This window comes from Oncorhynchus mykiss, chromosome 19 (assembly GCF_057628025.1).
Source record: "Oncorhynchus mykiss isolate SJ-2025 chromosome 19, ASM5762802v1, whole genome shotgun sequence".
NCBI lineage: Eukaryota > Metazoa > Chordata > Actinopteri > Salmoniformes > Salmonidae > Oncorhynchus > Oncorhynchus mykiss.
Genome location: NC_143040.1, coordinates 76,363,636 through 76,387,062, shown reverse-complemented (window position 1 = coordinate 76,387,062; position 23,427 = coordinate 76,363,636). Strand labels below are relative to the sequence as shown.

At 51.3% G+C, this 23,427-nt stretch overlaps 1 protein-coding gene across 3 annotated transcripts in view; it reads left to right on the top strand.

The window, feature by feature from the left end:
* Positions 1-23,427, top strand: part of LOC110498309 (histone-lysine N-methyltransferase NSD2) — a 79,174-nt gene that overhangs the window by 9,752 nt on the left and 45,995 nt on the right. For all 3 annotated transcript variants that reach the window (XR_016489118.1, XM_036955443.2, XM_036955444.2), the window contains exons 9-11: positions 6,505-6,810; positions 7,672-7,798; positions 8,915-9,100. Coding sequence is in view for 2 of the 3 variants with exons in the window: in XM_036955443.2 (XP_036811338.2) it covers positions 6,505-6,810; positions 7,672-7,798; positions 8,915-9,100 (619 nt within the window). In the remaining variant the exon portion in view is untranslated. The remainder of the gene's footprint in view (positions 1-6,504; positions 6,811-7,671; positions 7,799-8,914; positions 9,101-23,427) is intronic.

The window sequence follows — 23,427 nt, the reverse complement described above, 5'->3', positions numbered from 1 at the left end:
GTAGGGAGCATGAGAAGAACATGGCTGTGTGTAGGGAGCATGAGAAGAACATGGCTGTGTGTAGGGAGCATGAGAAGAACATGGCTGTGTGTAGGGAGCATGAGAAGAACTTGGCTGTGTGTAGGGAGCATGAGAAGAACTTGGCTGTGTGTAGGGAGCATGAGAAGAACTTGGCTGTGTGTAGGGAGCATGAGAAGAACTTGGCTGTGTATACACTGCTGTTCAATAGTTTGGGGTCACTGAGAAATGTCCTTATTTTTTAAAGAAAAGCAAAAAAAAAAAAATTGTCCTTTTTAAATAACATCAATTTGATCAGAAATACAGTGTAGACATTAATGTTGTAAATGACTATTGTAGCTGGAAACGATATATATATATATATTTTTAAGGGAATATCTACATATCTACATTGGGGCGGCAGGGTAGTAACTGAAAGGTTGCAAGTTTAAATCCCCGAGCTGACCAGGTACAAATCTGTCGTTCTGCCCCTGAACAGGCAATTAACCCACTGTTCCTAGGCCGTCATTGAAAATAAGAATTTGTTCTTAACTGACTTGCCTAGTTAAATATAGGTATAAAAAAATAAAAATAGGCATAGAGGCCCATTATCAACAACCATCACGCCTGTGTTCCAATGGCACGTTGTTTTAGCTAATACAAGTGTATCATTTTAAAAGGCTAATTGATCATTAGAAAACCCTTTTTCAATTATGTTAGCACAGCTGAAAACTGTTTTCCTGATTAAAGAAACAATAAAACTGGCCTTTATGCTCGTTGAGTATCTGGAGAATCAGCATTTGTGGGTTCGATTACAGGCTCAAAATGGCCAGAAACAAAGGATCTTTCTTCTGAAACGCATAAGTCTATTCTCGTTCTGAGAAATGAAGGCTATTCCATGCGAGAAATTGCCAAGAAACTGAAGATCTCGTACAACGCGGTGTACTACTCCCTTCACAGAACAGCGCAAACTTGCTCTAACCAGAAAAGAAAGAGTGGGAGGCCCCGGTGCTCAAATGAGCAAGAGGACAAGTACATTAGTGTGTCTAGTTTGAAAAACAGACACCTCACAAGTCCTCAACTGGCAGCTTCATTAAATAGTACCTACAAAACACCAGTCTCAACGTCAACAGTGAAAAGGCGACTCCGGGATGCTGGACTTCTAGGCATAGTTCCTCTGTCCAGTGTCTGTGTTCTTTTGCCCATCTTAATCTTTTCTTTTTATTGGCCAGTCTGAGATATGGCTTTTTCTTTGCAACTCTGCCTGAGAAAGCCAGCGGAGTCGCCTCTTCACTGTTTTAGTCAAATACGTAATTTGAACAACAAACATTGTGACAATTCATATCTTGCAGTAAAACTTGAAATAATACTTGAATCTCGAAGACAGGTTAGAAAATAGTCTTCATGATATAGGCCTAGACCACATGGGGCAGCAGGTGGTGGCCTAGTGCTTAGAGGAGGCAGGTGGTGGCCTAGTGGTAAGAGGAGGCAGGTGGTGGCCTAGTGGTTAGAGGACGCACTAATAGACAAGAACCACATCAATTTTAAAAAGGCACACGCAGCCCACATATCAATACACACACACACACACGCAGCCCACATATCAACACACACACACACGCAGCCCACATATCAATACACACACACACGCAGCCCACATATCAATACACACGCAGCCCACATATCAATACACACGCACACAGCCTACATATCAATACTCACACACACAGCCCACATATCAATACACACACACACAGCCCACATATCAATACACACACACACAGCCCACATATCAATACACACACACAGCCCACATATCAATACACACACACACAGCCCACATATCAATACACACACACACAGCCCACATATCAATACACACACACACAGCCCACATATCAATACACACACACGCAGCCCACATATCAATACACACACACGCAGCCCACATATCAATACACACACACGCAGCCCACATATCAATACACACACACGCAGCCCACATATCAATACACACACACGCAGCCCACATATCAATACACACGCACACAGCCCACATATCAATACTCACGCACACACACACACACGCAGCCCACATATCAATAGACACACACACAGCCTACATATCAATACACACACACACACCCAGACACACACACACACAGCCTACACATCAATACACACACAGCCTGCATCTCAACACACACACAGCCTACACATCAATACACACACAGCCCACATATTAATACACACACAGCCCACATATTAATACACACACAGCCTACATATCAATACACACACACAGCCTACATATCAACACACACAGTCTACATATCAACACACACACACACACACAGCCTACATATCAATACACACAGCCTACATATCAATACACACAGCCTACATATCAATACACACAGCCTACATATCAATACTCACACACGCAGCCCACATATCAATACACACACACGCAGCCCACACATCAATACACACACACGCAGCCCACACATCAATACACACACACGCAGCCCACACATCAATACACACACACACAGCCCACATATCAATACACACACACACAGCCCACATATCAATACACACACACACAGCCCACATACAGTGCCTTGCGAAAGTATTCGGCCCCCTTGAACTTTGCGACCTTTTGCCACATTTCAGGCTTCAAACATAAAGATATAAAACTGTATTTTTTTGTGAAGAATCAACAACAAGTGGGACACAATCGTGAAGTGGAACGACATTTATTGGATATTTCAAACTTTTTAACAAATCAAAAACTGAAAAATTGGGCGTGCAAAATTATTCAGCCCCTTTACTTTCAGTGCAGCAAACTCTCTCCAGAAGTTCAGTGAGGATCTCTGAATGATCCAATGTTGACCTAAATGACTAATGATGATAAATACAATCCACCTGTGTGTAATCAAGTCTCCGTATAAATGCACCTGCACTGTGATAGTCTCAGAAGTCCGTTAAAAGCGCAGAGAGCATCATGAAGAACAAGGAACACACCAGGCAGGTCCGAGTTACTGTTGTGAAGAAGTTTAAAGCCGGATTTGGATACAAAAAGATTTCCCAAGCTTTAAACATCCCAAGGAGCACTGTGCAAGCGATAATATTGAAATGGAAGGAGTATCAGACCACTGCAAATCTACCAAGACCTGGCCGTCCCTCTAAACTTTCAGCTCATACAAGGAGAAGACTGATCAGAGATGCAGCCAAGAGGCCCATGATCACTCTGGATGAACTGCAGAGATCTACAGCTGAGGTGGGAGACTCTCTCCATAGGACAACAATCAGTCGTATATTGCACAAATCTGGCCTTTATGGAAGAGTGGCAAGAAGAAAGCCATTTCTTAAAGATATCCATAAAAAGTGTCGTTTAAAGTTTGCCACAAGCCACCTGGGAGACACACCAAACATGTGGAAGAAGGTGCTCTGGTCAGATGAAACCAAAATTGAACTTTTTGGCAACAATGCAAAACGTTATGTTTGGCGTAAAAGCAACACAGCTGAACACACCATCCCCACTGTCAAACATGGTGGTGGCAGCATCATGGTTTGGGCCTGCTTTTCTTCAGCAGGGACAGGGAAGATGGTTAAAATTGATGGGAAGATGGATGGCGCCAAATACAGGACCATTCTGGAAGAAAACCTGATGCAGTCTGCAAAAAACCTGAGACTGGGACGGAGATTTGTCTTCCAACAAGACAATGATCCAAAACATAAAGCAAAATCTACAATGGAATGGTTCAAAAATAAACATATCCAGGTGTTAGAATGGCCAAGTCAAAGTCCAGACCTGAATCCAATCCAGAATCTGTGGAAAGAACTGAAAACTGCTGTTCACAAATGCTCTCCATCCAACCTCACTGAGCTCGAGCTTTTGCAAGGAGTAATGGGAAAACATTTCAGTCTCTCGATGTGCAAAACTGATAGAGACATACCCCAAGCGACTTACAGCTGTAATCGCAGCAAAAGGTGGCGCTACAAAGTATTAATTTAAGGGGGCTGAATAATTTTGCATGCCCAATTTTTCAGTTTTTGATTTGTTAAAAAAGTTTGAAGTATCCAATAAATGTCGTTCCACTTCATGATTGTGTCCCACTTGTTGTTGATTCTTCACAAAAAAATACAGTTTTATATCTTTATGTTTGAAGCCTGAAATGTGGCAAAAGGTCGCAAAGTTCAAGGGGGCCGAATACTTTCGCAAGGCACTGTATCAATACACACACACACACACAGCCTACATATCAATACACACACACACACACACACACACACACACACACAGCCTACGTATCAATACACACACATACAGCCTACATATTAGAGGTCGACCGATTATGATTTTTTTCAACGCCGATACCGATTTATTGGAGGACCAAAAAAGCCGATACCGATCAATCGGCCGATTTTATAAAAAATAAATAAAAAAATAAAAAAAAATAAAAAAATTATAATAATATATATATTTTTTAAAATATTTTTTTATTTGTAATAATGACAATTACAACGATACTGAATGAACACTTATTTTAACTTAATATAATACATCAATAAATCAATTTAGCCTCAATTAAATAATGAAACATGTTCAATTTGTTTTAAATAATGCAAAAACAAAGTGTTGGAGAAGTAAAAGTGCAATATGTTCCATGTAAGAAAGCTAACGTTTCAGTTCCTTGCTCAGAACATGAGAACATATGAAAGCTGGTGGTTCCTTTTAACATGAGTCTTCAATATTCCCAGGTAAGAAGTTTTAGGTTGTAGTTATAGGAATTATAGGACTATTTCTCTCTATAACATTTGTATTTCATATACCTTTGACTATTGGATGTTCTTATAGGCACTTTAGTATTGCCAGTGTAACAGTATAGCTTCCGTCCCTCTCCTCGCTCCTACCTGGGCTCGAACCAGGAACACAACGACAACAGCCACCCTCGAAGCAGTGTTACCCATGCAGAGCAAGGGGAATAACTACTCCAAGTCTCAGAGCGAGTGACGTTTGAAACGCTATTAGCGCGCACCCTGCTAACTAGCTAGCCATTTCACATCGGTTACACCAGCCTCATCTTGGGAGTTGATGGGCTTGAAGTCATAAACAGCGCAATGCTTGAAGCACAGCAAAGGGCTGCTGGCAAAATGCAGGAAAGTGCTGTTTGAATGAATACTTGCAAACCTGCTGCTGCCTACCACCGCTCAGTCAGACTGCTCTATCAAATCATAGACTTAATTATAACATAATAACACACAGAAATACGAGCCTTAGGTCATTAATATGGTCGAATCCGGAAACTATCATCTCGAAAACAAGACGTTTATTCTTTCAGTGAAATACGGTACCTTTCCATATTTTATCTAACAGGTGGCAACCATAAGTCTAAATATTCCTGTTACATTGCACAACCTTCAATGTTATGTCATAATTACGTACAATTCTGGCAAGTTAGGCGGCCCAAACTGTTGCATATACACTGACTCTGCGTGCAATGAACGCAAGAGAAGTGACACAATTTCACCTGGTTAATATTGCCTGCTAAACTGGATTTCTTTTAGCTAAATATGCAGGTTTAAAAATATATACTCCTGTGTATTGATTTTAAGAAAGGCATTGATGTTTATGGTTCGGTACACATTGGAGCAACGACAGTCCTTTTTCACGAATACGCACCGCATCGATTATATGCAACTTAGGACACGCTAGATAAACTAGTAATATCATCAACCATGTATAATTACCTAGTGATTATGATTGATTGATTGTTTTTTATAAGATAAGTTTAATGCTAGCTAGCAACTTACCTTGGCTTCTACTGCATTTGCGTAACAGGCAGGCTCCTCGTGGAGTGCAATGAGAGGCAGGTGGTTAGAGCGTTGGACTAGTGAACTGTAAGGTTGCAAGATTGAATCCCCGAGCTGACAATGTAAAAATCTGTCGTTAACCCTACCCGTTCCTAGGCCGTCATTGAAAATAAGAATGTGTTCTTAACTGACTTGCCTAGTTAAATAAAGGTGTAAAACAAATTAGGCCAAATTGCTGTCCATAAATACCGATTTCGGATTGTTATGAAAACTTGAAATCGGCCTTAATTAATCGGCCATTCCGATTAATCGGTCGACCTCTACTACACATCAATACGCACACACGCAGCCCGACAGCTGCAGCTTAACTAGGTCTATCCTTGCAGCACTCGACCACAGGACTGGACAATAATCAAGATAAGACAAAACTAGACCCCGCAGGACTTTTTCTCTGGGAAGTAAACTCAATTAAAGCATTAAATAATTTAGCTGCGTGTTTTGGATGGAATCAAGGCATTAGAATGTACCGGAGGCCACCAACACCAAGCTGGCCCGTGGGAACCTGTCTGGCCCCTTTTTCTAGTTGGCTGGCTACTCCATATACTTTTGGAAAACACTGCCAGTATGTTGCCTTTTTAGATGTCCATGATGACGAGTCGGATCTTCCTCTCCTAACTCTAACCCCAGGCTGTGTCAGCAGAGTCCTCCGCCCCCACGAAGATGAGAAACAGAAAGAAAACGGAGACACATGTTGAAGGATTCACTAGTTCTAAAGAACTAGAGAAGACAAAGCCAATCAGGAAGAGGAGGCTGGACTCAGCCAGCCAATTAGCATCCTCCCAGACCAAGAAGAGGAAGAAAGCAGCAGCCAGTCCTGAGCCAGAGGGCTCTGGCATTGAAGAGCGTCCAGAGTCCCCCAGTGACAGCATAGACCAGACCAACGGGGCCAAGAAGACTAACGGAGGAGGCCCCAAAAAGGAATCTGTCTGTCAGGTGAGAACAGCTCATCTCCTAGGGTTGGGGGAGGAGTTTCAGTGTGTTCTGTTTGTAGATGTGTGGTTCACTATGCTGCTGTCTGACTGTTGTCGGTGTGGGGTTCACTATGCTGCTGTCTGGCTGTTGTCGGTGTGGGGTTCACTATGCTGCTGTTTGTCTGTTGTCGGTGTGGGGTTCACGATGCTGCTGTCTGACTGTTGTCGGTGTGGGGTTCACTATGTTGCTGTCTGACCGTTGTCGATGTGGGGTTCACTATGTTGCTGTCTGACCGTTGTCGGTGTGGGGTTCACTATGTTGCTGTCTGACTGTTGTCGGTGTGGGGTTCACTATGTTGCTGTCTGACCGTTGTCGATGTGGGGTTCACTATGCTGCTGTCTGGCTGTTGTCGGTGTGGGGTTCACTATGCTGCTGTCTGACTGTTGTCGGTGTGGTGTTCACTATGCTGCTCTCTGACTTGTTGGTGTGGTGTTCACTATGCTGCTCTCTGACTTGTCGGTGTGGGGTTCACTATGCTGCTGTCTGACTTGTCGGTGTGGGGTTCACTATGTTGCTGTCTGTCGTCGGTGTGTGGTTCACTATGCTGCTGTCTGACTGTTGTCGGTGTGGTGTTCACTATGCTGCTCTCTGACTTGTCGGTGTGGGGTTCACTATGCTGCTGTCTGACTGTTGTCGGTGTGGGGTTCACTATGCTGCTCTCTGACTGTTGTCGGTGTGGGGTTCACTATGCTGCTGTCTGACTGTTGTCGGTATGGGGTTCACTATGCTGCTGTCTGACTGTTGTCGGTGTGGGGTTCACTATGCTGCTGTCTGACTGTCGTCGGTGTGGGGTTCACTATGTTGCTGACGGTGTTGTTATAGGTGTGTGAGCAGGCTGGAGAGGATGTGGTGCCATGTGAGGGTCAGTGCTGTGGGTCCTTTCACCTCTCCTGTCTAGGATCCACCCTGAAACCACAGGACAAGCTGCTCTGTCCAGACTGCACCTCAGGTAAGAGCAGGGTCATCCTGTCTGTAGCACCTCAGGTAAGAACAGGGTCATCCTGTCTGTAGCACCTCAGGTAAGAACAGGGTCATCCTGTCTGTAGCACCTCAGGTAAGAACAGGGTCATCCTGTCTGTAGCACCTCAGGTAAGAACAGGGTCATCCTGTCTGTAGCACCTCAGGTAAGATCAGGGTCATCCTGTCTGTAGCACCTCAGGTAAGATCAGGGTCATCCTGTCTGTAGCACCTCAGGTAAGATCAGGGTCATCCTGTCTGTAGCACCTCAGGTAAGAACAGGGTCATCCTGTCTGTAGCACCTCAAGTAAGATCAGGGTCATCCTGTCTATAGCACCTCAGGTAAGAACAGGGTCATCCTGTCTGTAGCACCTCAGGTAAGATCAGGGTCATCCTGTCTGTAGCACCTCAGGTAAGAACAGGGTCATCCTGTCTGTAGCACCTCAGGTAAGATCAGGGTCATCCTGTCTGTAGCACCTCAGGTAAGATCAGGGTCATCCTGTCTGTAGCACCTCAGGTAAGATCAGGGTCATCCTGTCTGTAGCACCTCAGGTAAGAACAGGGTCATCCTGTCTGTAGCACCTCAAGTAAGATCAGGGTCATCCTGTCTATAGCACCTCAGGTAAGAACAGGGTCATCCTGTCTGTAGCACCTCAGGTAAGATCAGGGTCATCCTGTCTGTAGCACCTCAGGTAAGAACAGGGTCATCCTGTCTGTAGCACCTCAGGTAAGATCAGGGTCATCCTGTAGCACCTCAGGCAAGAACAGGGTCATCCTGTCTGTAGCACCTCAGGTAATGACTGGTTAACCCCATCTCTCCGTCTCTCTCCAGTGTTAACCCTGGCTCCGTCTCTCTCCAGTGTTCACCCTGGCTCCGTCTCTCTCCAGTGTTCACCCTAGCTCTGTCTCTCTCCAGTGTTCACCCTAGCTCCGTCTCTCTCCAGTGTTCACCCTAGCTCCGTCTCTCTCCAGTGTTCACCCTGGCTCCGTCTCTCCAGTGTTCACCCTGGCTCCGTCTCTCTCCAGTGTTCACCCTGGCTCCGTCTCTCTCCAGTGTTCACCCTGGCTCTGTCTCTCTCGTGTTAACCCTGACTCTGTCTCTCTCCAGGGGTGCACCAGTGTTTCAGCTGTAAGCTGTCGGAGGGGGAGGTGCATCGTTGTAACGTGCAGCACTGTGGGAAGTTCTACCATGAAGCCTGTGTCCGCCCCAACGCCCTCACGGTTTTCGACAAGGTTTTCCGCTGCCCCCTCCACTCCTGTCTCAGCTGCCACTCTAAACCCAAGGCTACCAAGGGTGAGTCAGTACCCTAACCCTAGACTCCCGGGGGTGAGAGTCAGTACCCTAACCCTAGACTCCCGGGGGTGAGAGTCAGTACCCTAACCCTAGACTCCCGGGGGTGAGAGTCAGTACCCTAACCCTAGACTCCCGGGGGTGAGAGTCAGTACCCTAACCCTAGACTCCCGGGGGTGAGAGTCAGTACCCTAACCCTAGACTCCCGGGGGTGAGAGTCAGTACCCTAACCCTAGACTCCCGGGGGTGAGAGTCAGTACCCTAACCCTAGACTCCCGGGGGTGAGAGTCAGTACCCTAACCCTAGACTACCAAGGGTGAGAGTCAGTACCCTAACCCTAGACTACCGAGGGTAAGTACCCTAACCCTAGACTACCGAGGGTGAAGCAGGCTGGGTCCCTGACCATTAAACCCTAACACTTTCCCTGAGATGATTTAGTCAATGGCTAGTTTTAACTCTGCGTTCTGTAGGCTGTTGGTCGACCGAAATGTCTTTAGTCGAGCAGTCGGAAATATAACTTTATTTTTCTTCCATGGTGTACAGTACACCAGTCTGACTGATCCGTTGTGGAGGCCGTTGGGATGGCCCAGTCCGTCACTCTAAGACATGCTACTGAAATTGCATATGGTTATATATGGTTATATATGGTTATATATGGTTATATTATGTAAGAACAATGGTGCAACACTAATAAAAATGATTTTATAACATGCGCGTTCTCCTGCGTTGGATAGTGGTCGCTGTCCGTGGTTCTGAAACACATCAGTGTGGTTTTAAATTGGCGCCTTTTCCTAGACCAAGTTGTGATTGGCATAATGGCGTTGAGAACAATGGAGGCAGCAGCAGAGGGAGGAGATAAGGAAACAGCCCTTGACTTATTTTCTAAGAAAAGTGAGGAGAGAGGAAACTCCAACTTAATTATGTCTATAATCAATATCCTAACTGTTAATGTGCCGGGCTTTATTAATCATAATCACATTTTATTTGTCACGTGCGCCAAATAGAAAAGGTATCGTGAAATGCTTACTTACGAGCCCTTAATCAACAATGCAGAGGTAAAAAAACAAAAATAGGGAACATGAACTAAACGAAAAATAGTAACAAAATAATATGTCTAATAAGGAGTACCAGTACCGAGTCAATGTGCAAAGGTATGGTTAGTAGAGGTAATTGAGGTAATATATAGGTAAGGGTATAGTGACTATGCATAGTTAATAAACAGAGTGGCAGCAGCATCATATGCGTGTTGTAGTGTGGGGGTAGAGTCCAGTGTGTGTGTGTGGGGGTAGAGTCCAGTGTGTGTGTGTGTGGGTAGAGTCCAGTGTGTGTGTGTGTGGGTAGAGTCCAGTGTGTGTGTGTGTGGGTAGAGTCCAGTGTGTGTGTGTGTGGGTAGAGTCCAGTGTGTGTGTGTGTGGGTAGAGTCCAGTGTGTGTGTGTGTGGGTAGAGTCCAGTGTGTGTGTGTGTGGGTAGAGTCCAGTGTGTGTGTGTGTGGGTAGAGTCCAGTGTGTGTGTGTGTGGGTAGAGTCCAGTGTGTGTGTGTGTGTGGGTAGAGTCCAGTGTGTGTGTGTGTGTGGGTAGAGTCCAGTGTGTGTGTGTGTGGGTAGAGTCCAGTGTGTGTGTGGGGGTAGAGTCCAGTGTGTGTGTGGGGGTAGAGTCCAGTGTGTGTGTGTGGGGGTAGAGTCCAGTGTGTGTGTGTGGGGGTAGAGTCCAGTGTGTGTGTGTGGGGGTAGAGTCCAGTGTGTGTGTGTGGGGGTAGAGTCCAGTGTGTGTGTGTGGGGGTAGAGTCCAGTGTGTGTGTGTGGGGGTAGAGTCCAGTGTGTGTGTGTGGGGGTAGAGTCCAGTGTGTGTGTGTGGGGGTAGAGTCCAGTGTGTGTGTGTGGGGGTAGAGTCCAGTGTGTGTGTGTGGGGGTAGAGTCCAGTGTGTGTGTGTGGGGGTAGAGTCCAGTGTGTGTGTGTGGGGGTAGAGTCCAGTGTGTGTGTGTGGGGGTAGAGTCCAGTGTGTGTGTGTGGGGGTAGAGTCCAGTGTGTGTGTGTGGGGGTAGAGTCCAGTGTGTGTGTGTGGGGGTAGAGTCCAGTGTGTGTGTGTGGGGGTAGAGTCCAGTGTGTGTGTGTGGGGGTAGAGTCCAGTGTGTGTGTGTGGGGGTAGAGTCCAGTGTGTGTGTGTGGGGGTAGAGTCCAGTGTGTGTGTGTGGGGGTAGAGTCCAGTGTGTGTGTGTGGGGGTAGAGTCCAGTGTGTGTGTGTGGGGGTAGAGTCCAGTGTGTGTGTGTGGGGGTAGAGTCCAGTGTGTGTGTGTGGGGGTAGAGTCCAGTGTGTGTGTGTGGGGGTAGAGTCCAGTGTGTGTGTGTGGGGGTAGAGTCCAGTGTGTGTGTGTGGGGGTAGAGTCCAGTGTGTGTGTGTGGGGGTAGAGTCCAGTGTGTGTGTGTGGGGGTAGAGTCCAGTGTGTGTGTGTGGGGGTAGAGTCCAGTGTGTGTGTGTGGGGGTAGAGTCCAGTGTGTGTGTGTGGGGGTAGAGTCCAGTGTGTGTGTGTGGGGGTAGAGTCCAGTGTGTGTGTGTGGGGGTAGAGTCCAGTGTGTGTGTGTGGGGGTAGAGTCCAGTGTGTGTGTGTGGGGGTAGAGTCCAGTGTGTGTGTGTGGGGGTAGAGTCCAGTGTGTGTGTGTGGGGGTAGAGTCCAGTGTGTGTGTGTGGGGGTAGAGTCCAGTGTGTGTGTGTGGGGGTAGAGTCCAGTGTGTGTGTGTGGGGGTAGAGTCCAGTGTGTGTGTGTGGGGGTAGAGTCCAGTGTGTGTGTGTGGGGGTAGAGTCCAGTGTGTGTGTGTGGGGGTAGAGTCCAGTGTGTGTGTGTGGGGGTAGAGTCCAGTGTGTGTGTGTGGGGGTAGAGTCCAGTGTGTGTGTGTGGGGGTAGAGTCCAGTGTGTGTGTGTGGGGGTAGAGTCCAGTGTGTGTGTGTGGGGGTAGAGTCCAGTGTGTGTGTGTGGGGGTAGAGTCCAGTGTGTGTGTGTGGGGGTAGAGTCCAGTGTGTGTGTGTGGGGGTAGAGTCCAGTGTGTGTGTGTGGGGGTAGAGTCCAGTGTGTGTGTGTGGGGGTAGAGTCCAGTGTGTGTGTGTGGGGGTAGAGTCCAGTGTGTGTGTGTGGGGGTAGAGTCCAGTGTGTGTGTGTGGGGGTAGAGTCCAGTGTGTGTGTGTGGGGGTAGAGTCCAGTGTGTGTGTGTGGGGGTAGAGTCCAGTGTGTGTGTGTGGGGGTAGAGTCCAGTGTGTGTGTGTGGGGGTAGAGTCCAGTGTGTGTGTGTGGGGGTAGAGTCCAGTGTGTGTGTGTGGGGGTAGAGTCCAGTGTGTGTGTGTGGGGGTAGAGTCCAGTGTGTGTGTGTGGGGGTAGAGTCCAGTGTGTGTGTGTGGGGGTAGAGTCCAGTGTGTGTGTGTGGGGGTAGAGTCCAGTGTGTGTGTGTGGGGGTAGAGTCCAGTGTGTGTGTGTGGGGGTAGAGTCCAGTGTGTGTGTGTGGGGGTAGAGTCCAGTGTGTGTGTGTGGGGGTAGAGTCCAGTGTGTGTGTGTGGGGGTAGAGTCCAGTGTGTGTGTGTGGGGGTAGAGTCCAGTGTGTGTGTGTGGGGGTAGAGTCCAGTGTGTGTGTGTGGGGGTAGAGTCCAGTGTGTGTGTGTGGGGGTAGAGTCCAGTGTGTGTGTGTGGGGGTAGAGTCCAGTGTGTGTGTGTGGGGGTAGAGTCCAGTGTGTGTGTGTGGGGGTAGAGTCCAGTGTGTGTGTGTGGGGGTAGAGTCCAGTGTGTGTGTGTGGGGGTAGAGTCCAGTGTGTGTGTGTGGGGGTAGAGTCCAGTGTGTGTGTGTGGGGGTAGAGTCCAGTGTGTGTGTGTGGGGGTAGAGTCCAGTGTGTGTGTGTGGGGGTAGAGTCCAGTGTGTGTGTGTGGGGGTAGAGTCCAGTGTGTGTGTGTGGGGGTAGAGTCCAGTGTGTGTGTGTGGGGGTAGAGTCCAGTGTGTGTGTGTGTGGGTAGAGGCAGGCGAGTGAGTGTGTGTGTGTGTGGGTAGAGGCAGGCGAGTGTGTGTGTGTGTGTGTGTGGGTAGAGGCAGGCGAGTGAGTGAGTGTGTGTGTGTGTGTGTGGGTAGAGGCAGGCGAGTGAGTGAGTGTGTGTGTGTGTGTGTGGGTAGAGGCAGGCGAGTGAGTGAGTGTGTGTGTGTGTGGGTAGAGGCAGGCGAGTGAGTGAGTGTGTGTGTGTGGGTAGAGGCAGGCGAGTGAGTGTGTGTGTGGGTAGAGGCAGGCGAGTGTGTGTGTGTGTGTGGGTAGAGGCAGGCGAGTGTGTGTGTGTGTGGGTAGAGGCAGGCGAGTGAGTGTGTGTGGGTAGAGGCAGGCGAGTGAGTGTGTGTGTGGGTAGAGGCAGGCGAGTGAGTGTGTGTGTGTGGGTAGAGGCAGGCGAGTGAGTGTGTGTGTGTGTGGGTAGAGGCAGGCGAGTGAGTGTGTGTGTGTGTGTGTGTGGGTAGAGGCAGGCGAGTGAGTGTGTGTGGGTAGAGGCAGGCGAGTGAGTGTGTGTGTGGGTAGAGGCAGGCGAGTGTGTGTGGGTAGAGGCAGGCGAGTGTGTGTGTGGGTAGAGGCAGGCGAGTGAGTGTGTGTGTGGGTAGAGGCAGGCGAGTGTGTGTGGGTAGAGGCAGGCGAGTGTGTGTGGGTAGAGGCAGGCGAGTGTGTGTGGGTAGAGGCAGGCGAGTGAGTGTGTGTGTGGGTAGAGGCAGGCGAGTGAGTGTGTGTGTGGGTAGAGGCAGGCGAGTGAGTGTGTGTGTGGGTAGAGGCAGGCGAGTGAGTGTGTGTGTGGGTAGAGGCAGGCGAGTGAGTGTGTGTGGGTAGAGGCAGGCGAGTGAGTGTGTGTGTGGGTAGAGGCAGGCGAGTGTGTGTGTGTGTGTGGGTAGAGGCAAGCGAGTGTGTGTGGGTAGAGGCAAGCGAGTGTGTGTGTGTGTGGGTAGAGGCAAGCGAGTGTGTGTGTGTGTGGGTAGAGGCAAGCGAGTGTGTGTGTGTGTGTGGGTAGAGGCAAGCGAGTGTGTGTGTGGGTAGAGGCAAGCGAGTGTGTGTGTGGGTAGAGGCAAGCGTGTGTGTGTGGGTAGAGGCAAGCGAATGTGTATGTGTGTGGGTAGAGGCAAGCGAATGTGTATGTGTGTGGGTAGAGGCAAGCGAGTGTGTGTGTGTGTGTGTGGGTAGAGGCAAGCGAGTGTGTGTGTGTGGGTAGAGGCAAGCGAGTGTGTGTGTGGGTAGAGGCAAGCGAGTGTGTGTGTGTGTGTGGGTAGAGGCAAGCGAGTGTGTGTGTGTGTGGGTAGAGGCAAGCGAGTGTGTGTGTGTGTGGGTAGAGGCAAGCGAGTGTGTGTGGGTAGAGGCAAGCGAGTGTGTGTGGGTAGAGGCAAGCGAGTGTGTGTGGGTAGAGGCAAGTGAGTGTGTGTGTGTGGGTAGAGGCAAGTGAGTGTGTGTGTGTGGGTAGAGGCAAGTGAGTGTGTGTGTGTGGGTAGAGGCAAGTGAGTGTGTGTGTGTGGGTAGAGGCAAGTGAGTGTGTGTGTGTGGGTAGAGGCAAGTGAGTGTGTGTGTGTGGGTAGAGGCAAGTGAGTGTGTGTGTGTGGGTGGGTAGAGGCAAGTGAGTGTGTGTGTGTGTGGGTAGAGTCCAGTGAGTGTGTGTGTGTAGAGGCAAGTGAGTGTGTGGGTAGAGGCAAGTGAGTGTGTGGGTAGAGGCAAGTGAGTGTGTGGGTAGAGGCAAGTGAGTGTGTGGGTAGAGGCAAGTGAGTGTGGGTAGAGGCAAGTGAGTGTGTGGGTAGAGGCAAGTGAGTGTGTGGGTAGAGGCAAGTGAGTGTGTGGGTAGAGGCAAGTGAGTGTGGGTGTGTGGGTAGAGGCAAGTGAGTGTGTGTGTGTGGGTAGAGGCAAGTGAGTGTGTGTGTGTGGGTAGAGGCAAGTGAGTGTGTGTGTGTGGGTAGAGGAAAGTGAGTGTGTGGGTAGAGGCAAGTGAGTGTGTGGGTAGAGGCAAGTGAGTGTGTGGGTAGAGGCAAGTGAGTGTGTGTGTGTGTGGGTAGAGGCAAGTGAGTGTGTGTGTGTGGGTAGAGGCAAGTGAGTGTGTGTGTGTGGGTAGAGGCAAGTGAGTGTGTGTGTGTCGGTAGAGGCAAGTGAGTGTGTGTGTGTGGGTAGAGGCAAGTGTGTGTGGGTAGAGTCCAGTGAGTGTGTGTGTGTGTGTGTGGGTAGAGGCAAGTGAGTGTGTGTGTGTGGGTAGTGGCAAGTGAGTGTGGGTGTGTGGGTAGAGGCAAGTGAGTGTGTGTGTGTGTGTGGGTAGAGGCAAGTGAGTGTGTGTGTGTGGGTAGAGGCAAGTGAGTGTGTGTGTGTGGGTAGAGGCAAGTGAGTGTGTGTGGGTAGAGTCCAGTGAGTGTGTGTGTGTGGGTAGAGTCCAGTGAGTGTGTGTGTGTTGGTAGAGGCAAGTGAGTGTGTGGGCAGAGGCAAGTGTGTGTGTGGGTAGAGGCAAGTGAGTGTGTGGGTAGAGGCGAGTGAGTGTGTGGGTAGAGGCGAGTGAGTGTGTGGGTAGAGGCGAGTGAGTGTGTGGGTAGAGGCGAGTGAGTGTGTGGGTAGAGGCCAGTGAGTGTGTGGGTAGAGGCGAGTGAGTGTGTGGGTAGAGGCGAGTGAGTGTGTGGGTAGAGGCGAGTGAGTGTGTGGGTAGAGGCGAGTGAGTGTGTGGGTAGAGGCCAGTGAGTGTGTGGGTAGAGGCGAGTGAGTGTGTGGGTAGAGGCAAGTGAGTGAGTGTGTGTGTGTGGGTAGAGTCCAGTGAGTGTGTGGGTAGAGGCGAGTGAGTGTGTGGGTAGAGGCGAGTGAGTGTGTGGGTAGAGGCGAGTGAGTGTGTGGGTAGAGGCGAGTGAGTGTGTGGGTAGAGGCGAGTGAGTGTGTGGGTAGAGGCGAGTGAGTGTGTGGGTAGAGGCGAGTGAGTGTGTGGGTAGAGGCGAGTGAGTGTGTGGGTAGAGGCGAGTGAGTGTGTGGGTAGAGGCGAGTGAGTGTGTGGGTAGAGGCGAGTGAGTGTGTGGGTAGAGGCGAGTGAGTGTGTGGGTAGAGGCGAGTGAGTGTGTGGGTAGAGGCGAGTGAGTGTGTGGGTAGAGGCGAGTGAGTGTGTGGGTAGAGGCGAGTGAGTGTGAGTGTGTGGGTAGAGGCGAGTGAGTGTGAGTGTGTGGGTAGAGGCGAGTGAGTGTGTGTGTGTGTGGGTAGAGGCGAGTGAGTGTGTGTGTGGGTAGAGGCGAGTGAGTGTGTGTGTGGGTAGAGTCCAGTGAGTGTGTGTGGGTAGAGTCCAGTGTGTGTGGGTAGAGTCCAGTGAGTGTGTGTGTGGGTAGAGTCCAGTGAGTGTGTGTGTGGGTAGAGGCGAGTGTGTGTGTGGGTAGAGGCGAGTGAGTGAGTGTGTGGGTAGAGGCGAGTGAGTGAGTGTGTGGGTAGAGGCGAGTGAGTGAGTGTGTGGGTAGAGGCGAGTGAGTGAGTGTGTGGGTAGAGGCGAGTGAGTGAGTGTGTGGGTAGAGGCGAGTGAGTGAGTGTGTGGGTAGAGGCGAGTGAGTGTGTGGGTAGAGGCGAGTGAGTGTGTGTGTGTGTGTGGGTAGAGGCAAGTGAGTGTGTGTGTGTGTGGGTAGAGGCGAGTGAGTGTGTGTGTGTGGGTAGAGTCCAGTGAGTGTGTGGGTAGAGGCAAGTGTGTGTGTGGGTAGAGGCAAGTGTGTGTGTGGGTAGAGGCAAGTGAGTGTGTGGGTAGAGGCAAGTGAGTGTGTGGGTAGAGGCAAGTGAGTGTGTGGGTACAGGCAAGTGAGTGTGTGGGTAGAGGCGAGTGAGTGTGTGTGTGTGTGGGTAGAGGCAAGGGAGTGTGTGTGTGTGTGTGGGTAGAGGCGAGTGAGTGTGTGTGTGTGGGTAGAGGCAAGTGAGTGTGTGTGTGTGGGTAGAGTCCAGTGAGTGTGTGTGTGTGGGTAGAGGCAAGTGAGTGTGTGGGTAGAGGCAAGTGTGTGTGTGGGTAGAGGCAAGTGTGTGTGTGGGTAGAGGCAAGTGAGTGTGTGGGTAGAGGCAAGTGAGTGTGTGGGTAGAGGCGAGTGAGTGTGTGGGTAGAGGCGAGTGAGTGTGTGGGTAGAGGCGAGTGAGTGTGTGGGTAGAGGCGAGTGAGTGTGTGGGTAGAGGCGAGTGAGTGTGTGGGTAGAGGCGAGTGAGTGTGTGGGTAGAGGCGAGTGAGTGTGTGGGTAGAGGCGAGTGAGTGTGTGGGTAGAGGCGAGTGAGTGTGTGGGTAGAGGCGAGTGAGTGTGTGGGTAGAGGCGAGTGAGTGTGTGGGTAGAGGCGAGTGAGTGTGTGGGTAGAGGCGAGTGAGTGTGTGGGTAGAGGCGAGTGAGTGTGTGGGTAGAGGCGAGTGAGTGTGTGGGTAGAGGCGAGTGAGTGTGTGGGTAGAGGCGAGTGAGTGTGTGGGTAGAGGCGAGTGAGTGTGTGGGTAGAGGCGAGTGAGTGTGTGGGTAGAGGCGAGTGAGTGTGTGGGTAGAGGCGAGTGAGTGTGTGGGTAGAGGCCAGTGAGTGTGTGGGTAGAGGCGAGTGAGTGTGTGGGTAGAGGCAAGTGAGTGAGTGTGTGTGTGTGGGTAGAGTCCAGTGAGTGTGTGGGTAGAGGCGAGTGAGTGTGTGGGTAGAGGCGAGTGTGTGTGTGGGTAGAGGCGAGTGAGTGTGTGGGTAGAGGCGAGTGAGTGTGTGGGTAGAGGCGAGTGAGTGTGTGGGTAGAGGCGAGTGAGTGTGTGGGTAGAGGCGAGTGAGTGTGAGTGTGTGGGTAGAGGCGAGTGAGTGTGTGTGTGTGTGGGTAGAGGCGAGTGAGTGTGTGTGTGGGTAGAGGTGAGTGTGTGTGTGGGTAGAGGCGAGTGAGTGTGTGTGTGGGTAGAGGCGAGTGAGTGTGTGGGTAGAGGCAAGTGAGTGTGTGGGTGTGTGGGTAGAGTCCAGTGAGTGTGTGTGGGTAGAGTCCAGTGTGTGTGGGTAGAGTCCAGTGTGTGTGGGTAGAGTCCAGTGAGTGTGTGTGTGTGGGTAGAGTCCAGTGTGTGTGTGGGTAGAGGCGAGTGTGTGTGTGGGTAGAGGCGAGTGAGTGAGTGTGTGGGTAGAGGCGAGTGAGTGAGTGTGTGGGTAGAGGCGAGTGAGTGAGTGTGTGGGTAGAGGCGAGTGAGTGAGTGTGTGGGTAGAGGCGAGTGAGTGAGTGTGTGTGTGGGTAGAGGCGAGTGAGTGAGTGTGTGTGTGGGTAGAGGCGAGTGAGTGAGTGTGTGGGTAGAGGCGAGTGAGTGAGTGTGTGGGTAGAGGCGAGTGAGTGAGTGTGTGGGTAGAGGCGAGTGAGTGAGTGTGTGGGTAGAGGCGAGTGAGTGTGTGGGTAGAGGCGAGTGAGTGTGTGTGTGTGTGTGGGTAGAGGCAAGTGAGTGTGTGTGTGTGGGTAGAGGCAAGTGAGTGTGTGTGTGTGTGGGTAGAGGCGAGTGAGTGTGTGTGTGTGGGTAGAGTCCAGTGAGTGTGTGGGTAGAGGCAAGTGTGTGTGTGGGTAGAGGCAAGTGTGTGTGTGTGTGGGTAGAGTCCAGTGAGTGTGTGTGTGGGTAGAGTCCAGTGAGTGTGTGTGTGGGTAGAGTCCAGTGAGTGTGTGTGTGGGTAGAGTCCAGTGAGTGTGTGTGTGTGTGGGTAGAGTCCAGTGAGTGTGTGTGTGTGGGTAGAGTCCAGTGAGTGTGTGTGTGTGGGTAGAGGCAAGTGAGTGTGTGGGTAGAGGCAAGTGAGTGTGTGTGTGTGTGTGTGTGGGTAGAGTCCAGTGAGTGTGTGTGTGTGTGTGGGTAGAGTCCAGTGAGTGTGTGTGTGTGTGGGTAGAGGCGATTGAGTGTGTGTGTGTGGGTAGAGGCAAGTGAGTGTGTGTGTGTGGGTAGAGTCCAGTGAGTGTGTGTGGGTAGAGGCAAGTGAGTGTGTGGGTAGAGGCAAGTGTGTGTGTGGGTAGAGGCAAGTGAGTGTGTGTGTGTGTGGGTAGAGTCCAGTGAGTGTGTGTGTGTGGGTAGAGGCAAGTGAGTGTGTGGGTAGAGGCAAGTGTGTGTGTGGGTAGAGGCAAGTGAGTGTGTGGGTAGAGGCGAGTGAGTGTGTGGGTAGAGGCGAGTGAGTGTGTGGGTAGAGGCGAGTGAGTGTGTGGGTAGAGGCGAGTGAGTGTGTGGGTAGAGGCGAGTGAGTGTGTGGGTAGAGGCGAGTGAGTGTGTGGGTAGAGGCGAGTGAGTGTGTGGGTAGAGGCGAGTGAGTGTGTGGGTAGAGGCGAGTGAGTGTGTGTGTGTGTAGAGGCGAGTGAGTGTGTGTGTGTAGAGGCGAGTGAGTGAGTGTGAGTGTGTGTGTGTAGAGGCGAGTGAGTGAGTGTGTGTGTGTGTGTGTAGAGGCGAGTGAGTGAGTGTGTGTGTGTGTGTGTAGAGGCGAGTGAGTGTGTGTGTGGGTAGAGGCGAGTGAGTGTGTGTGTGGGTAGAGGCGAGTGAGTGTGTGTGTGGGTAGAGGCGAGTGAGTGTGTGTGTGGGTAGAGGCGAGTGAGTGTGTGTGTGGGTAGAGGCGAGTGAGTGTGTGTGTGTGGGTAGAGGCGAGTGAGTGTGTGTGTGGGTAGAGGCGAGTGAGTGTGTGGGTGTGTGGGTAGAGTCCAGTGAGTGTGTGTGTGTGGGTAGAGTCCAGTGAGTGTGTGTGTGTGGGTAGAGTCCAGTGTGTGTGGGTAGAGTCCAGTGTGTGTGTGTGTGGGTAGAGTCCAGTGAGTGTGTGTGTGGGTAGAGTCCAGTGAGTGTGTGTGTGGGTAGAGTCCAGTGAGTGTGTGTGTGTGGGTAGAGTCCAGTGAGTGTGTGTGTGTGGGTAGAGTCCAGTGAGTGTGTGTGTGTGGGTAGAGTCCAGTGAGTGTGTGTGTGTGGGTAGAGGCAAGTGAGTGTGTGGGTAGAGGCAAGTGAGTGTGTGTGTGTGTGTGTGTGGGTAGAGTCCAGTGAGTGTGTGTGTGTGTGTGGGTAGAGTCCAGTGAGTGTGTGTGTGTGTGGGTAGAGGCGAGTGAGTGTGTGTGTGTGGGTAGAGGCAAGTGAGTGTGTGTGTGTGGGTAGAGTCCAGTGAGTGTGTGTGTGTGGGTAGAGGCAAGTGAGTGTGTGGGTAGAGGCAAGTGTGTGTGTGGGTAGAGGCAAGTGAGTGTGTGGGTAGAGGCAAGTGAGTGTGTGGGTAGAGGCAAGTGAGTGTGTGGGTAGAGGCAAGTGAGTGTGTGGGTAGAGGCGAGTGAGTGTGTGGGTAGAGGCGAGTGAGTGTGTGGGTAGAGGCGAGTGAGTGTGTGGGTAGAGGCGAGTGAGTGTGTGGGTAGAGGCGAGTGAGTGTGTGGGTAGAGGCGAGTGAGTGTGTGGGTAGAGGCGAGTGAGTGTGTGGGTAGAGGCGAGTGAGTGTGTGGGTAGAGGCGAGTGAGTGTGTGGGTAGAGGCGAGTGTGTGTGTAGAGGCGAGTGAGTGAGTGTATGTGTGTGTGTGTAGAGGCGAGTGAGTGAGTGAGTGTGTGTGTGTAGAGGCGAGTGAGTGAGTGTGTGTGTGTGTGTGTAGAGGCGAGTGAGTGTGTGTGTGGGTAGAGGCGAGTGAGTGTGTGTGTGGGTAGAGGCGAGTGAGTGTGTGTGTGGGTAGAGGCGAGTGAGTGTGTGTGTGGGTAGAGGCGAGTGAGTGTGTGTGTGGGTAGAGGCGAGTGAGTGTGTGGGTGTGTGGGTAGAGTCCAGTGAGTGTGTGTGTGGGTAGAGTCCAGTGTGTGTGGGTAGAGTCCAGTGTGTGTGTGTGTGGGTAGAGTCCAGTGTGTGTGTGTGTGGGTAGAGTCCAGTGTGTGTGTGTGTGGGTAGAGTCCAGTGAGTGTGTGTGTGGGTAGAGTCCAGTGAGTGTGTGTGTGGGTAGAGTCCAGTGAGTGTGTGTGTGTGGGTAGAGTCCAGTGAGTGTGTGGGTAGAGTCCAATGAGTGTGTGTGTGTGTGTGTGGGTAGAGTCCAGTGAGTGTGTGTGTGTGTGTGTGGGGGTAGAGTCCAGTGTGGGTAGAGTCCAGTGAGTGTGTGTGTGGGTAGAGTCCAGTGAGTGTGTGTGTGGGTAGAGTCCAGTGAGGGTGTGTGTGGGTAGAGTCCAGTGAGGGTGTGTGGGTAGAGTCCAGTGAGTGTGTGTGTGGGTAGAGTCCAGTGAGTGTGTGTGTGGGTAGAGTCCAGTGAGTGTGTGTGTGGGTAGAGTCCAGTGAGTGTGTGTGTGTGTGTGGGTAGAGTCCAGTGAGTGTGTGTGTGTGTGTGTGTGTGGGTAGAGTCCAGTGAGTGTGTGTGTGTGTGTGTGGGTAGAGTCCAGTGAGTGTGTGTGTGTGGGTAGAGTCCAGCGAGTGTGTGTGTGTGTGGGTAGAGTCCAGCGAGTGTGTGTGTGTGGGTAGAGTCCAGCGAGGGTGTATTGGTAGAGTCCAGCGAGGGTGTGTGGGTAGAGTCCAGCGAGGGTGTGTGTGGGTAGAGTCCAGCGAGTGTGTGTGTGTGGGTAGAGTCCAGCGAGTGTGTGTGTGTGTGGGTAGAGTCCAGTGAGGGTGTGTGGGTAGAGTCCAGTGAGGGTGTGTGGGTAGAGTCCAGTGAGGGTGTGTGGGTAGAGTCCAGTGAGGGTGTGTGGGTAGAGTCCAGTGAGGGTGTGGGTAGAGTCCAGTGAGGGTGTGGGTAGAGTCCAGTGAGGGTGTGTGGGTAGAGTCCAGTGAGGGTGTGTGGGTAGAGTCCAGTGAGGGTGTGTGGGTAGAGTCCAGTGAGGGTGTGTGGGTAGAGTCCAGTGAGGGTGTGTGGGTAGAGTCCAGTGAGGGTGTGTGGGTAGAGTCCAGTGAGGGTGTGTGGGTAGAGTCCAGTGAGTGTGTGTGTGTGTGTGGGGGTAGAGTCCAGTGTGGGTAGAGTCCAGTGAGTGTGTGTGTGGGTAGATTCCAGTGAGTGTGTGTGTGGGTAGAGTCCAGTGAGGGTGTGTGTGGGTAGAGTCCAGTGAGGGTGTGTGGGTAGAGTCCAGTGAGGGTGTGTGGGTAGAGTCCAGTGAGTGTGTGTGTGTGGGTAGAGTCCAGTGAGTGTGTGTGTGTGTGTGTGTGGGTAGAGTCCAGTGAGTGTGTGTGTGTGTGTGGGTAGAGTCCAGTGAGTGTGTGTGTGTGTGGGTAGAGGCGAGTGAGTGTGTGTGTGTGGGTAGAGGCAAGTGAGTGTGTGTGTGTGGGTAGAGTCCAGTGAGTGTGTGTGTGTGGGTAGAGGCAAGTGTGTGTGTGGGTAGAGGCAAGTGTGTGTGTGGGTAGAGGCAAGTGAGTGTGTGGGTAGAGGCAAGTGAGTGTGTGGGTAGAGGCAAGTGAGTGTGTGGGTAGAGGCAAGTGAGTGTGTGGGTAGAGGCAAGTGAGTGTGTGGGTAGAGGCAAGTGAGTTTGTGTGTGGGTAGAGGCAAGTGAGTGTGTGTGTGTGTGTGTGGGTAGAGGCGAGTGAGTGTGTGTGTGTGGGTAGAGGCAAGTGAGTGTGTGTGTGTGTGTGGGTAGAGTCCAGTGAGTGTGTGTGTGTGTGGGTAGAGGCAAGTGTGTGTGTGTGGGTAGAGGCAAGTGAGTGTGTGGGTAGAGGCAAGTGAGTGTGTGGGTAGAGGCAAGTGAGGGTGTGTGGGTAGAGTCCAGTGAGGGTGTGTGGGTAGAGTCCAGTGAGGGTGTGTGGGTAGAGTCCAGTGAGTGTGTGTGTGGGTAGATTCCAGTGAGTGTGTGTGTGGGTAGAGTCCAGTGAGGGTGTGTGTGGGTAGAGTCCAGTGAGGGTGTGTGGGTAGAGTCCAGTGAGGGTGTGTGGGTAGAGTCCAGTGAGTGTGTGTGTGTGGGTAGAGTCCAGTGAGTGTGTGTGTGTGTGTGTGTGGGTAGAGTCCAGTGAGTGTGTGTGTGTGTGTGGGTAGAGTCCAGTGAGTGTGTGTGTGTGTGGGTAGAGGCGAGTGAGTGTGTGTGTGTGGGTAGAGGCAAGTGAGTGTGTGTGTGTGGGTAGAGTCCAGTGAGGGTGTGTGGGTAGAGTCCAGTGAGGGTGTGTGGGTAGAGTCCAGTGAGGGTGTGTGGGTAGAGTCCAGTGAGGGTGTGTGGGTAGAGTCCAGTGAGGGTGTGTGGGTAGAGTCCAGTGAGTGTGTGTGTGTGTGTGGGGGTAGAGTCCAGTGTGGGTAGAGTCCAGTGAGTGTGTGTGTGGGTAGATTCCAGTGAGTGTGTGTGTGGGTAGAGTCCAGTGAGGGTGTGTGTGGGTAGAGTCCAGTGAGGGTGTGTGGGTAGAGTCCAGTGAGGGTGTGTGGGTAGAGTCCAGTGAGTGTGTGTGTGTGGGTAGAGTCCAGTGAGTGTGTGTGTGTGTGTGTGTGTGGGTAGAGTCCAGTGAGTG